Below are 14212 nucleotides of genomic sequence, written 5' to 3' on the forward strand. Positions count from 1 at the left end.
AAGATATTTGGATTTTATGTTGTTTTGTCCAGGATATCATTTGGATAATTTAGAAACTTCAATTCTCAATATTGTACCTCTTTCTTATTTTTATTTTTATTTTTTTTTCAGTTTGTGAGATTTTACTTTTTGTGTATGTGTTTTAGAGCCCTTCAAATATGTACCTGAGCTCATTTTATTAGAGGCAACTCAGCAGAGTCCTTGGAGATCTTCAGGGATCTCCCTTACAGAGCTGTTTCTCTTCTTTGCTGTTCCTTTTCTGGCCTCTACGTTCTCCAGTGTACAACCTAATACCAAGTCCTTTGAAGGAGGGGGGAATACATGTATCATCTCAAAAGAGATCCTGAGAAATCACAATGTTTCTTTGCCTCTTAACTTCAATCTAATGTGTACTGTGCATCTTCTCTGCTACTCACAACCCCAAAAGGTATTAGTGCAGCATAGCTGGTCACCTGTCCTTTCTAAGAATGTCCTGGTAGAGAAATGCAAATAACAGCTGGATGGGGCAAGAACCATATAGGGTTTTAGCTGTTCTGTGCTCGCAGAGGGATCTGAGCACTCCCAAGCTTGTGTGGGTAGAGAAAACAGACAGCGATTCAAGCATCATTAAATTAGTACAGATGTCCCCCGCAGCCTCCCACAGTAGTCTTCACCATGAGCTCAGACAATTTGGATCAAGGTCTAGACTAAATCATTGCTAAGTCTGTATGGATTCTGGCTCATTTGAGATTGACATATGTTACACACTTACAGCTTCTGAGATACTGGTTTGTATACAATTTATCTGCATTCATGCTGAGCCAGTTTCTTTTATGGCTGGATATTGACCCCAAATTTGGAATGTTTTGAATCGCAGGTAGGGTAGGTGTTCAGAGCATATTACTCAAATACTTTTAACAATGCCCACAGTCATAGCACCACTATTTTTTCATCCTTGGAAACAGGTCAGGTTATCTTATGTGCCAAAGAAAGTGGTAATTGTCACTGAGGCTTTAGTATGCATAGGTACTGAGAAGGGGACTGCAGGACTTGATACAAGTTGCTAGAGAATCTGAGGTATGATACATTACTAAATATCAAACTCTGCTGGAGTGGGCAGTTTTTTGTTTCTGCATATTTAATACTGGCTATGTGTAGTGGTTTGTGTTCTCTCTGTCAATTCTCCTAGAAAAGCATCAACAAAAGCAGAAGCTATGATCTATCTCTGGTGGCTTAAAAATATTTCAAATGTAATGGTACTGCAAATTGATTGCATTATGGGAGACATAACCTCTGTGAGTCAGACAGTAAGAAATTCACAGGAATGCATGACTTAGTGGAAATGCATGGGAAATTACATTAGGAAGCTTTGAAAACCACACAAGTGATGTGGCAAATAATTTCTCATGAAACTGCAGGAAATCATAGTAACTAGTTTGAACTAGATTCTTCTGAATAACTTGCAATTCTGCATGAGTTCTCCCTAATAAACATCTAACTGCAAGAAAATGGGGAAAAATAATCCAATTATCCTCATGTTACATCTGTTTATTCTAATGTATGACACTGATGTTACTATGGAACTGCAAACATAGTCACTCTGAGGAACTATTGTTATATTTGACATGTATGGCATAAGGAATTTGCTTTGTAGCTTTTCCTAGCTGTGTTTATTTTCATATTTCAAGTAACTCGAAAAACATTTTTAGTAAGAAAACATTTATACTTTACCCAAGTGCACAGTTCACAGGTTAGTGTAAGCATGCAATTATCTTCTCAAATGTAATCTGATAGTTTATAAGATAATCGACATGTACATATTCAATTTTTCAGTTCTCTTTATTTCACTCAGTTACCTTCTCAACAGTTTTCAATTTTAGCTCAAAGCTGGCTGCATAGCTGATGTTTATATTTCGGCACTGTAGATGTGTTTGACAGCCAGTTGCTAGAAAAGAGCTTTCTATTTGCACTGCCAGCTTTACACATTATTTGATTTTAGACAGTACTTACTTCCTTATGCTCAGACACTGAAGTATGTTAAGAAGTCATCTTAAGTTTGAAAAATTACCTTCAAAAATAGGTATTTTAATGCTTTCAGGTTTGTTTCACTAAATATTATTAAATGACATATTACATTTTTAATGGAATTGGAATTCTTTGATTAAGAAGGAAGATAAGTAAACTATATTATCTCTCTGATCCTCCTAATCATCATGAGCTAAGCATGATCAGGGTGGTGAAAGCAACTGAAAGCAGAGCCTTGAAGGATGGTAAAATCATGACAACTTAAATATGCTTATAGAAATAGAAATACTCTGTCGCCTTTGACCACACTGGCCTATTGTACTTTTTTCTGCCTTTGCCAATCTAGGCTATAGCTTGTCTACTTTGACAGATTTTGTGAGCAGCCGTCAAATTACTGCTGTGGGTAGTGTAGTGATTAACTTTTTTATTCCTCTTCTGCAATCCTAGGAAAATTTATTATAAGACATTGCTCTGACATTCACTTGAGAAAATAATTTGAAAAACACAAAGAGGTCTTAGTGCTCAAGTGCAATGTACTCTCTGCCTGAGACTGAAACCTAGCAAGGTATAAGAAGTTTATGAAGAGGAAAGAAAAAATACAGCTCAAACAACATGGGAAAAAAACCTCAGAACACTGTGAATAAGATGAAGATTAAAGGAACAAAAGAACAGGATTTGGTATATAGGAACTGCCAGGCTTCTGGCTAGCACGTTGAATGGGAAATTTCCATTGCTTATGTTTTTTTACATCTTTTCCTGTCTTTGGTCTATACTGAACATGGAGCCCCAAGAATGACTCTGCTTGTACTAGAAATTGACAGTCAAAAGAAAGCAGTCTTCTGAAGGCATGTTTGGAGACTTCACACTATCTTGCAGGCTAGAGCTTAGCTTGTATCTGAGACTGACAAGATGGAGGAGAGCATAAATTACTTTACTGGTATTTCACTGAGTTTGAAAGAGTGACGAGAGCACGAGATACTCCTAATTATAATCCCTGAAGCACTGAAATTGTTAATATAAGTGCTTTACCCCAAACAATAAATGACAGACAGATACATTTTTTCCCCCATAAAGTCACAGAAGATGGGATATGTTTTACAAGACTAAAACTATGTGCAATTTTTGAGACTCTATACCCAGCATTTGGATCTCCTATGGCAAACCACAGTAAATAATAGAGAAGTAAACGAGATGGGAAATAATTCCTCCTTGGCATTATGACATAATTTCATTGCGTGTTTCCAAATACCAGAAACAGTTGGGTTAAAAAAAATAAGACCTTTTTACAGGAGCAGTGTCTGCTGGAAAGTAGGAAAGGAACAGCAGTCTGAGTTCAGAAATAGTTACATGAACTCCAAGCTAGGCAGAAAGCCAAATACAAAAAGGTGCCAGCCGTCTGGGGCCACTTGACACAGGACACTTGGGCGTTAAATAGCTGCAGAAAGAAGTGACTAAAGGCAGCAGTCCAAGCTGTGGTGGGACACAGGTCATATGTGGTGGTGGTGTTCTCAGGACAGAAGGGAAGACAGATGGTATTCCCAAATGGAAAGGGCCAAGGCTAGAACTAGGGAAACATGAAAGCTTAGCTATCATCTGGCTCAACATAAGGATACAGAAGCAAGGTATGTAAGAAATGAATACAGAAAAATTAACCTGAGGCCATGCTTTGAATGCAGATAGCAAAGAAACAAATTACTTTTGTAGTCACCACAACTACTGAAGATGAACATGGAATTGTGGATTTAGGGAAGACATTGCATCTCGGAGCATGATTTCCTCCCTGTCTGGGAGTTTCCTGGCAGGGGGAACAAACTTCAATACATAACAATTCAAATTAAAAATTAATCCTGTGATTAACTGGAGATAAATATGTGTGTAGAGCTGTTTAGGAAGGGCTTTGATAGTTCTATGGTATGGATGTTTTTTGCAAGATTCAGTAACATTCATGAACTCTTTTCTTGTATCAGTTGGTCATAATCAGTGAATTAGAAAAACAGATTGTTGGATCCCAGTCTTGTCTCCAGTTTTTAAACAACAGTTCACTGTAGTGTATTGTGGGATGATGCCAAAAGGTAAGCAGTAAAAAGCAGTTTGTGCACAGTTGCAGTATGAATATAAACAGAGACAAAATTAGCAAATCAAATAGAATAAAAAAGCAGTAGCAAAGAATAAACAGAAACATAAAAGAAACCATCTGGAATCAAAGATACTCAAATGATATGGTAGGAAACTGAGGCAGACAAAAGCAGAGATTACACTCTTAAATGCAAGTGTTAGAGTGATATTATTGCTTTAATTCTCTTTGAATATAGTTATGAAACTGCAGCTGAGAAGTGTTAGGAGTAATGTCTTTTGACAATTACTCCAGAGGCTTCAAGTTACCTGGTTCTCATATCTTAACTGAAATCTTCGTCATCCATAGACATGTCTGTTTCCTTTCTGAAAGTGTTCCAAGCATTGACATTACGTCAGGTACATCAAATCTGTGCCCCAATTTGTCATTACCCTGAATAATAATGCAGAATATTTGGGTTTGCACTTCCCCATAGTGCATCGTTACTTAACATGGGACCAGCCTGTCCGTGGAGAAAATGAGAAATTCTATTAACCAGAAATTACATTAAATTTATTAATTGTGCAATTGAATTTATCTATACTAGTTTAATTATGAATTATTTTTTTAAATTCTGGGTCATCAATAAATGTGTTTCTTGTCTATTATGTGTCAGACCATGTAAACAATGTGCACAAAAACCTTCTCTAATACCTAATGATGTTCATATTTTTAGGAAAAGAAAACACCCTACAAAGTCACATACAAAAAGAAACAAACAATGAGTAAGGTACATTATAGTTTTTTAAAGCATTGGTAAGTATAAATTATTGTAAAAGTCACTAAAATCCTTCCATACTTTCAGAGAATGATCTAGAGCTTTTTAGAGCCCTTTTTAGAACCCAGCAGTTTTGCAAAAGAGTCATAAAAGCTGAAAATTCTCTCTGAGTTTGTTGAATGGGGCCTGCCTGATAAGGAGGACTTTTTTTGCAAGATATAGGTCAAAACTAGAAGAACTGGAAACATTAAGCTTTGGCTGATATGTTTTGTGTGTATCTGTGTAACATAAGGTGAAAATCAGTGATGCTCCAGTTAATCCTGTAAAAAAATGCCAGAGTTGGGAAGCAGCAGAGTGGTGCAAATTTTAATATGAAGTTTTAAGGGCAGATTATGCCTTTTCCCTTGAAAGAAGTGAGGTGTAATTCCCTTGTAATTACATGACGATGAGTTAATTACCTTATAACCAACTCAGATAAAAACTTGAGTACATAATGCCTTCCTCTCTTTTCTTAATTAAATATGTCCAAGAGCATTTTCATAATATGTAGATTTTCCCCCTCTTGTGAATTATTGATAGGTCTTTGCTTTTTTACTAACATGAGGAAATGGGGGTTATAAATCATTCCTTTGATGATGCATCTCATTACGGACTAGTCTGTATCAAGTTGTGCATTAACAACATACTTTGAGAGGACTTGAAGTGCCCAATCCTACTACAAAGGCCAGTCAACAACCTTCTCCTCGCTCTGGTTGTGGACCAGACCCAAGTACATGATGTACTTCCCTGATGGTGAACATGTGGCTTGAACATGAAATGCATTGTGCTGAGCAAGGTGTTGTTTTGAGTTCCATTGGTTTGCCAGGTAGCTGAGAACAGATGAGATAGTTTCCATCTGCAGAAGAGACTTTTAAGTTTCTCTCTCTACTCAGAATTGCAAAAGAACTTCACAGACCTACCTTGGATCTTCTCCAGGCTTCGTCCATACATAAAGTCCTTGGCTTCATATGTAGTTTTGAACCAAGTATATGCTAAGAAAATGTGGTTAAAAATATGATGAACAAGTATCTGTGAAACAGGATAATTTGATATCAGTAATAAGCTCATGTTGTGTTTTACTGTGCCCTTGTAGCCAAGAAGGCCAATGGCATCCTGGGGTGTATTAGAAAGGGTGTGGTTAGTAGGTGAAGGGAAGTTCTCCTCCCCCTCTATTCTGCATTGGTGAGGCCACATCTGGAATATTGTGTCCAGTTCTGGGCCCCACAGTTCAAGAAGGACAGGGAACTGCCTGAAAGAGTCCAGTGCAGAGCCACAAAGATGATTAAGGGAGTGGAACATCTCCCTGATGAGGAAAGGCTGAAGGAGCTGGGTCTCTTTAGCGTGGAGAAGAGGAGACTGAGGGGTGACCTCATCAGTGTTTACAAATATGTTAAGGGTGAGGGTCTGGAGGACGGAGACAGGGTTTTTTCAGTGATGTCTAGTGATAGGACAAGGGGCAATGGGTGCAAACTGGAACATAGGAGGTTCCACATAAACCTCAGAGCAAACTTCTTTACTGTGAGAGTGACAGAGCAGTGGAACAGGCTGCCCAGAGAGACTGTAAAGTCTCCTTCACTGGAGACATTCAAAACCCACCTGGACATGTTCCTGTGTGATGTGCTCTGGGTGACCCTGCTCTGGCAGTGGGGTTGGACTAGATGATCTTTTGAGGTCCCTTCCAACTCCTAAGAGTCTGTGATTCTGTGATACTGCAGAGTAGTACTTCTATATCTACAGAGTATAGATGCTCTTTGAATAACTTTAATCTCTGAAGTTACTCTTGCAGTGATTGTAATTATGCATGTTTGTAATGTATGTATATGGGAGACTATAAATATATGTTATATTTGAATAGTGTGTTGACAATGCTTTTAGATATACATTCATTATTAGTGAAAATAATGTTAGATTTGTGGCAATACATTGTGTGTAAAACTGGCTTCAATCAATACTGGCTTCATTGATTATCATCTGTATTATAAAATAGAATAGCAAAGGAATTCATAATGATTAGGAACTGTGGTGCTCAGAGGGTTCATTCTGAATGCCATTCATTATTTAAGACCAGACCTGTTCTGAGGCTTCATGGGAGCCATTAGTAGGGTATTCATACAGGGCATCTGCATCACCATTAAAACTAGGAGAGGATAGAAGACCTCTCCTGTTGCCATAAATCCAGACACAAATTGGGTGATTGGATTGCATCTGCTACTTTAACAGAGAGAAATATTTGCATCACAAGCAGGACAGTGATGGAGGAAGAAGATTTCACTTCCTTTGAAGCCATTAACTAAATCTCACATGAAGGGAGTGCATTTGAGTCACTCTCAACATGATAACATTTTCCAGTAAACATGCTTTTCAGTTTGTTTTGGAATGCTGTCTAGTAGTGGGACATAGACTATCAATGTCTCCTTTTTTCAATAGAAATTACTGTTACATTTCCCTGTATTGCTCTGTAAAACATAAGGTCAGCCTTCAAGCACAGCCACAACAAATAAAGCTACAAGTTTGGAAAGCAGTTTCACATGTGCAACGTTTGTGAAGCTTTCTCACCAGAAACCAATACTCATTTATCATATTCAGTATGCCTCTCTGTCAGTCACCTAGACCCTATACAATTATGTGTTTAATGATCTTTTACCTTCACATGAACACAGCTTGCTGAAGCTTGACTATTGCTGCAAATTATCATTCACATCTGGTAAAAGAGAGGAAATATTACTTGGAAAAAAGAGTCTGCTTTCTGTGATTTAAGGAGATGATGATGCTTGAATTCTATATCCAAACAATGAAATTATTTTTGAAAAATATTTTTTGGAACAACAAAAAAAAATTGCTATTATTTTTGCCACTATTGGTCTTTGGTTAAAAAACCTGATCTGCTAATCAGACTTCATTTTTACTCTTAAGATTATAAGATACTTCTAACTCTTCCGCTCTTTTGTTTAATGTTTAGCCCTTCATTTTGTAGTATTTCAAAAAACAATATCTATTTCGTCCTTTTGAGACAAAGGTCTTGAAAGTATTAGAGGAAGCAATTCATATTAATCATAGATTTAAGGTTGGTTTGGTTTGGTTTGGTTTTGTAACTGTTGGTATCTTACTAGCATGGCAAAGGTTTTATAGCTCTACTTCTTTTTTCCAGAACTGACTTAGGACCCATAACTTCTTTTGGTTAATAATTTACACTGGAGATTATACTAACAGTCTCATTTTATTCAGGGGTCAAACAGATGCCTGAAGTATAAACAATTTGTTTATAACACAGATTTTGGATCGATCTTGACTGGCTCTGGGACCCTGAAAATATTATTTTAAGCTACTGACACTTAAATGGAGTGTCCTCCTGTTCATAATGACAATGATCTTTAAGATTAAAAAAAAGGTGTATTAACATGTCATCCTATGCGGACAAAACTGCAGTCCAACCAACTGAAGAGTGATGTTAAATTGAGGTAATGTGCATTATGCTGATTGTTCTCATGTAAAAGCTGATTACAAGTACAAAAAGAAAACCAGATGGAGTTTTTGAAAAAAGGACTCAGCTGTCACTTGATGTCTATGTGTATGTTCTTGTGGGATGGGAAGGAAAGGGGAACTGGAGTGAGTCATTCTTATTGACAGGCAGTTGAAGTGCTTTTAAAAAAATGGTTAGAACAATGGTATGGTAATAATGTGCTGCCCAGCAAAACCCAGAAGATGAAGCTACCTTTTTGGAGTTCTGCTGTTATTGCAGAGCAGAAAGTACACTGATGGCCTAGGATTCTTGTATGTATTATAAATCAGATCAACCGGAAAATCAGACATGACTGCTGTTCTTTGCTGTGCTCATTGCAACAGTTTGAGATTCCTTTTTGAAAGGTGCTGCTAACAAGTTTTCTAAGCACTTATTCCTGAGCAGCAAATTTGCAGATATGTAACCAATTATATACTAAAGAACCTGCAGAGCCTACTGGTGGTATGACATAAAAATTTACCTGTGTCTTGGCTGTGGCCAGTGTTGCAAGCCTTTTTTCCCACAGCTATTATAATATTCTAATCTAGGCTCTTAAATCAAATTGCGATGCAGTCGAGCCCTAGTAACTACTGCTATCAATTGAAAAGTAAAATGCATAACTAGCAGTAATTTCTTTTTAAATGTCTCCAAAAAAAAATTAGCAAACTGGAACAAGTCTAGTAGTGGTTGTTGTAAGTCGTATTGCAACTATCCTAAACAGGTTGTACGTATTTTCTTCAAACTGTCCTTTGTGAGGCAAAGATAAATAGTAATTGCAAGTTACTTTTTTACTGACTTGTTATTGTCCATCTTGAGTGTGTTAGATGTAATAGTAAATAGAATTTTAAGCACTATTACTGTATATTCAAGTTACCAACCTGTGTTTTAGAATGTGTTTACACTAATACATATGCTCCACCAATTGGTGCGCTCACCCTTGCAAGTTAAAAATTATTGGAGATAATCTGATATTTAGTACTTGGCTCTGAGCCTACAAAAAATTCAGTGGAAGTCCTTTGGTTGTCTCCAGTGTTCTTCAGTTTGGGCTTTTAATTAACAAAAAAATTCAAAGGAAAGAAGAAAACCTGTTTTTCCATACTGTTTCTTATTTTTTTAAAAACCAAGTACAACCTAAACATGTTGGTTTTTTTTTTCTCATGGAACATTGAGGAGAATAGGAAGATGTGTGTAAGGATTCTTTTTATGTTTCTGGAAACTTGCTTAAGCAAAGCCTTTTTCAGAGGAAGTGCTTGTAGAACTAAGCGCCTAGAACTTTCTTAAATTCTGCTAACATCTGCGTTATGATACAGTTCTGAATTTCTGTGACTGTTGTCTGTTGCGACATTGAAATAGATGCCAGAGTTCAGGCATTTTCAGTCAGCTTAAAATAAGCTCTAACAACAACTAAAAATACTCAACTAGATGAATATGTGTATTACTGTTAATCCTTTATTCAACCTTTGATCTAATAGGTTAAGGACGTTTTCTTCTTGTTCATTTTGGCTGATAATAGTTCTGAAGACATTTACATTTTAGAACTGGGATTTAAAATATATATAACAGCTGCTTTTTAAATAGAAAGTCTAATTATGCCTATGATTACATTCACTTTTGATTAGTATGCATACAAATCCCTACTCTACTCATGTATTCAAGCTGAGATAGGCATCACTGGTGCTAAGATTAAATTACAAAAGAATGGCTTGACAAAATGTATGGTTAAACCAATGCAAAAAGAAGATCTGGGTGTAATTTCAGTCTCTAAAATGCCTTTTTTTTTTTTTTTTTTTTTTTTTTTTTTTTTTTTTTTTTTTTTTTTTTTTTTTTTTTTTTTTTTTTTTTGTACTTTTAGTTACACACAGACCTGGATCCTGGCAGTAGCAAAATCAAGTACATTCTGTCAGGAGATGGAGCTGGAACAATCTTTGTGATCAATGACAAGACTGGAGACATTCATGCAATGAAAAGGCTTGACCGTGAAGAAAAAGCTGAATACACTCTTACAGCTCAAGCAGTTGACAGGGACACAAATAAACCTCTGGAGCCTCCTTCAGAATTCATTATTAAGGTTCAAGACATCAATGACAATGCCCCAGAGTTTGTTGATGGTCCATATCATGCTACGGTTCCAGAAATGTCTGTTGTAGGTATGTATGTCTAAACGTCTACCAACTTTGACTGCTCACAGTTTAAACTATGCTAATATGCCCTGGAGTTGTCGATGAATAGTAAGATATTTATTATGTTGTTAGCATTAATTTGCATATTTTCAAATCTCTTCTTGGCCAAAGCTTTCAACTGCAGCACAATAGTAGAGTCCCTTAGTACTAAGAAAATGACTAACAGATGTATTAATGTGTCTTTCTTTGTCCAACAACATTTTAATGGGCTAAATTTATATTCCCCTTATGATGTTGTGGAGTATTCTTAGTGAGAAGAATTTATCAAGATTTGTTCCAACATGACACTCTAATCCTACTGATGTTTTGTTGATGTTTAATTATCTGTGTATTTTCATACACAGATGTAGCGCTTGCAGTATGTTGATACATACTTATTTGTTTTCCTCTAAGTGCAACTGTAATCAGCCAAAAACATTGAAATGAAAGATGCTGTGTCTGGGAATTGATGGTTACACTCTAGAGTGGACTCAACCAATTAGGCATAGGATTTGTGCAGAAGTTAGAAGGGGAAAACAGAGAAAGCTATGGAATAAAGATTATGAAAAGAATTAATAGTGTGAAAGGGGAGAAAAAGTAGGAGTAGGAAATAATCTGAATACATTTACTCATTTTGTCGTATTATTGTGAATCTGTTTCCTCGTGGATTCATATATTAGGGTTTTTGGGTTTTTTTGCATAGTTTGTTCTGTATTTGAAAATATGTAAGCAGGTTCTTAGAGGTACATATTTACATACTCGGGTCCTCAGTGCCTACTGACACATACATAACTGATACAGGTGATCTTTAGCTGTCACTAAAGCAAAAGGGAAGTAGACCCGTGAAACCAAAAGAGTCAATTTCAAAGTAATATAAGAATTCAGTATAAGCAAAAGACATAAAAATCTGACCATAAAACAGAATAAATTTTGATGTTTTCTGGGATTAGATTGAGGATAATGTGCTTCTCAGAAATTTGTCTCCGTTTCAAAGCAAGATAATTGAAGGAGTGCCAAGACACTTTGTAAAATAAAGCAGCAACCTATTCAAAAAATTCCATAAAGCCTATTCTGTCTTATTTAAAAAGAGGAGGAATGTCAGGAACCAGAACCATCATCTCTCTCACATTCAGTACAATGAGTCGCACCAGGTAATTTTCAAATCTAAGCATGGTGTTTTGACTGTACAGTGATACCTGAGGCTTCATTTTTTTAAATCAACAATTCTCTAAGAGCTTTTCATATATTGGTTGCATTGAATTGCTTGTGCTGAAACTGATATGGGAATTTTCAAGTCTGTGTCAGTTCTTTTACCAAAACATAGGTTTAATTTTTTAAAGTTACTTTTAATTATACAGTAGCACAATCATAATATAGATCTGCTTTTGGAAGATACTTTTGCCAAGGTCTAAGCAAAAAAAAAATAGCTTAATTAAATAAAATACATTTTAAAAATAAATAGGAGAAAGTAGTAGAAGGAGGAAGGGAAATGTGAGACAATCCTTATATGAGTAGGACTTGCTTTATTCTAGGAAAAAAGGGATAGTGTTTCATCTGTTTCCCCTGGCATGGTGGGGGAAAGAGAAACAGTTCTTCACTTGCCTGCATCTGCAATCATGTAGTTCCACATTTTTATGTATTCTTAGGCTGCATGGAAGAGTTTGGTCCAAAATGAGTTCATTCTAACAACACAAATATAGGTAGAAATTAGCTATAAATTATCTCAGAGTTCTGCCATTTATTACTGAAACTATGAATGTTTTACACATTTATCCCTTATGATCCTTGAACCTTGCATGTTTTTTTTCTGTGACATTCCTAGAGGTGCAGGTTTTCAAGGCTTTTTCTCTAAAAAAGTGTCACAGTTTGACTCAGGTCCGACAACAATGCTCTCAATCCCCCCTCCCCCCAACCCAGGTAGGGAAGGAGAGAGAGAAAAAAGAGAGAGACTTGGCTGGATTGAAAACTAAACTACACATGTTTAATTAAAGCACTAATGAATTATACAAGAAAATATATACAATTATATACAGATATATTCAGGTATGGGCAAAAGCCTCTCGCCTCCCCCCACCCCAGCAACTCCCACAGCACTTCCCTGAACTGGGAAGAGTCCCAAGGAATCCCAGAGCTGCTGCTGGAGAAAGAGCAGAGAGTTATGGGGGTCAGGAGATCTCGAGCCTAAGGGTCGACGGTGATGGATGAACAGAGTCCTCCCTGGACGCCGGCCATGGACGGAAGAGAAGGGGAGAAGAAGGAAGGAAGTTGTCCTCTGTGATCTCTGACCTTCCTCTGAGCTTACGTAGATATATGGAATGGAATATCTTTGGCCAATTTTGCTGTCTGTCTAACTCAGCCTCCTACGGGGGGGTCACAGATCTCCCCATAGTGTCTGAGCCGGCAGAGTGCAGGTGCGGCCTTGAAGCCTCAGTAGTTAGAAAAACATTCCACTGTCTTATCAGCCTAGCAGAACACACTGTTGCTAGTTACAAGAGAGCTTACTGAAGGAAAAAAAAATCAGTAAAAAGAAAAATTGGCTTCATCCTGGCTCAAACCAGGACAAGAAGCACAAACATACACTCCTGTTCTTTTGTTGAAAAGTAAAACCTACTTCTTCGCTGCCAGTTCAAAACTCAGAGTATGTTTGCCATTGCATTACAAGGGTCGCAAGTGACTGTAAAATCTGTGCAGCATACAGTCAGTTTTTTTCTTAATCTCTAATGGAACCAAATTTCAAGGGTAGGACTCTGAAGATGAGAATGTTACCCCTTCACTAATATTGGTGTTACTATTTTTTACTGGCTTCCTCTTTTAAAAGAGGTACACTGCTACATGGGTAGCAGTATCAAGAGCTGTACTAAAGGAGTTCCACAAATAATTTTAGCTTTCTTCAATTTAACTCCTCTATAAGGTCTATAAGAAAACTCTCTCAGAGTTAAACAAATTTGGTTTTGGAGGGGTTTTTTACCACACTAAGAGTATTTCACCTTCATTATCCACTTACTTAATTCCCCTTAAAGACATCTCCACCCACTGCTAATTTCAGCCTTGATATTTCTACAACACTGTCATTACAGGCAATGTTCTTATTCAGGATAAAATGAAGTTCTACTAAACCTCTTCTTTCCTCATAATGCTTATACCAATACTGACTGCTCTGAAACAGAAGGGGGACTCATACACTATATATATACTACTTATGTAATGAGGGTGCAGAACAAGGCTTTTTATTTTTGGACCTCTGTAGAAAGCAATGCATAAAGTACAGATGGACTCATTAACCTTTCAATAGTCTGTACCGAAATGTTGAGTTTCTCACACAATGCAGTTTTTCTGATAGGTACATTAGATACTGATCTTATGTTCCTTGCTAGAAGAGATGTATTATATGAATGTCAGTGGCATTTTCACATGACTATTTAGAAGACGAATGATTCACTGTCGGGATGTGAAAACTGCAATGTACACACAAACTTTATGTAATATATATCAATGTGTGTGTGTCACAATATATGAGGTTTCCACACATACGTGGCCACAATCCAGCCTGTTGTTTTTTTATTTTATAATTATGTATTTATGATATCTGGAAAATCTTGTTTGCGTACTAAAACAAAAGGATTTGCAAGGCTTTCCTCCCACTACTTGGTGCAAAGACGATTAGTATTACGCTGTGTTAT

At 36.7% G+C, this 14212-nt stretch overlaps 1 protein-coding gene across 1 annotated transcript in view; it reads left to right on the forward strand.

Moving 5' to 3' along the window:
- Positions 1-14212, forward strand: part of CDH8 (cadherin 8, type 2) — a 142419-nt gene that overhangs the window by 43879 nt on the left and 84328 nt on the right. The window contains exon 3 of the mRNA XM_010006185.1: positions 10226-10520. Coding sequence (XP_010004487.1) covers positions 10226-10520 — 295 coding nt within the window. The remainder of the gene's footprint in view (positions 1-10225; positions 10521-14212) is intronic.

This window comes from Chaetura pelagica, unplaced genomic scaffold (genome assembly GCF_000747805.2).
Source record: "Chaetura pelagica isolate M959 unplaced genomic scaffold, ChaPel_1.0 scaffold139, whole genome shotgun sequence".
Taxonomy (NCBI): Eukaryota; Metazoa; Chordata; class Aves; order Apodiformes; family Apodidae; genus Chaetura; species Chaetura pelagica.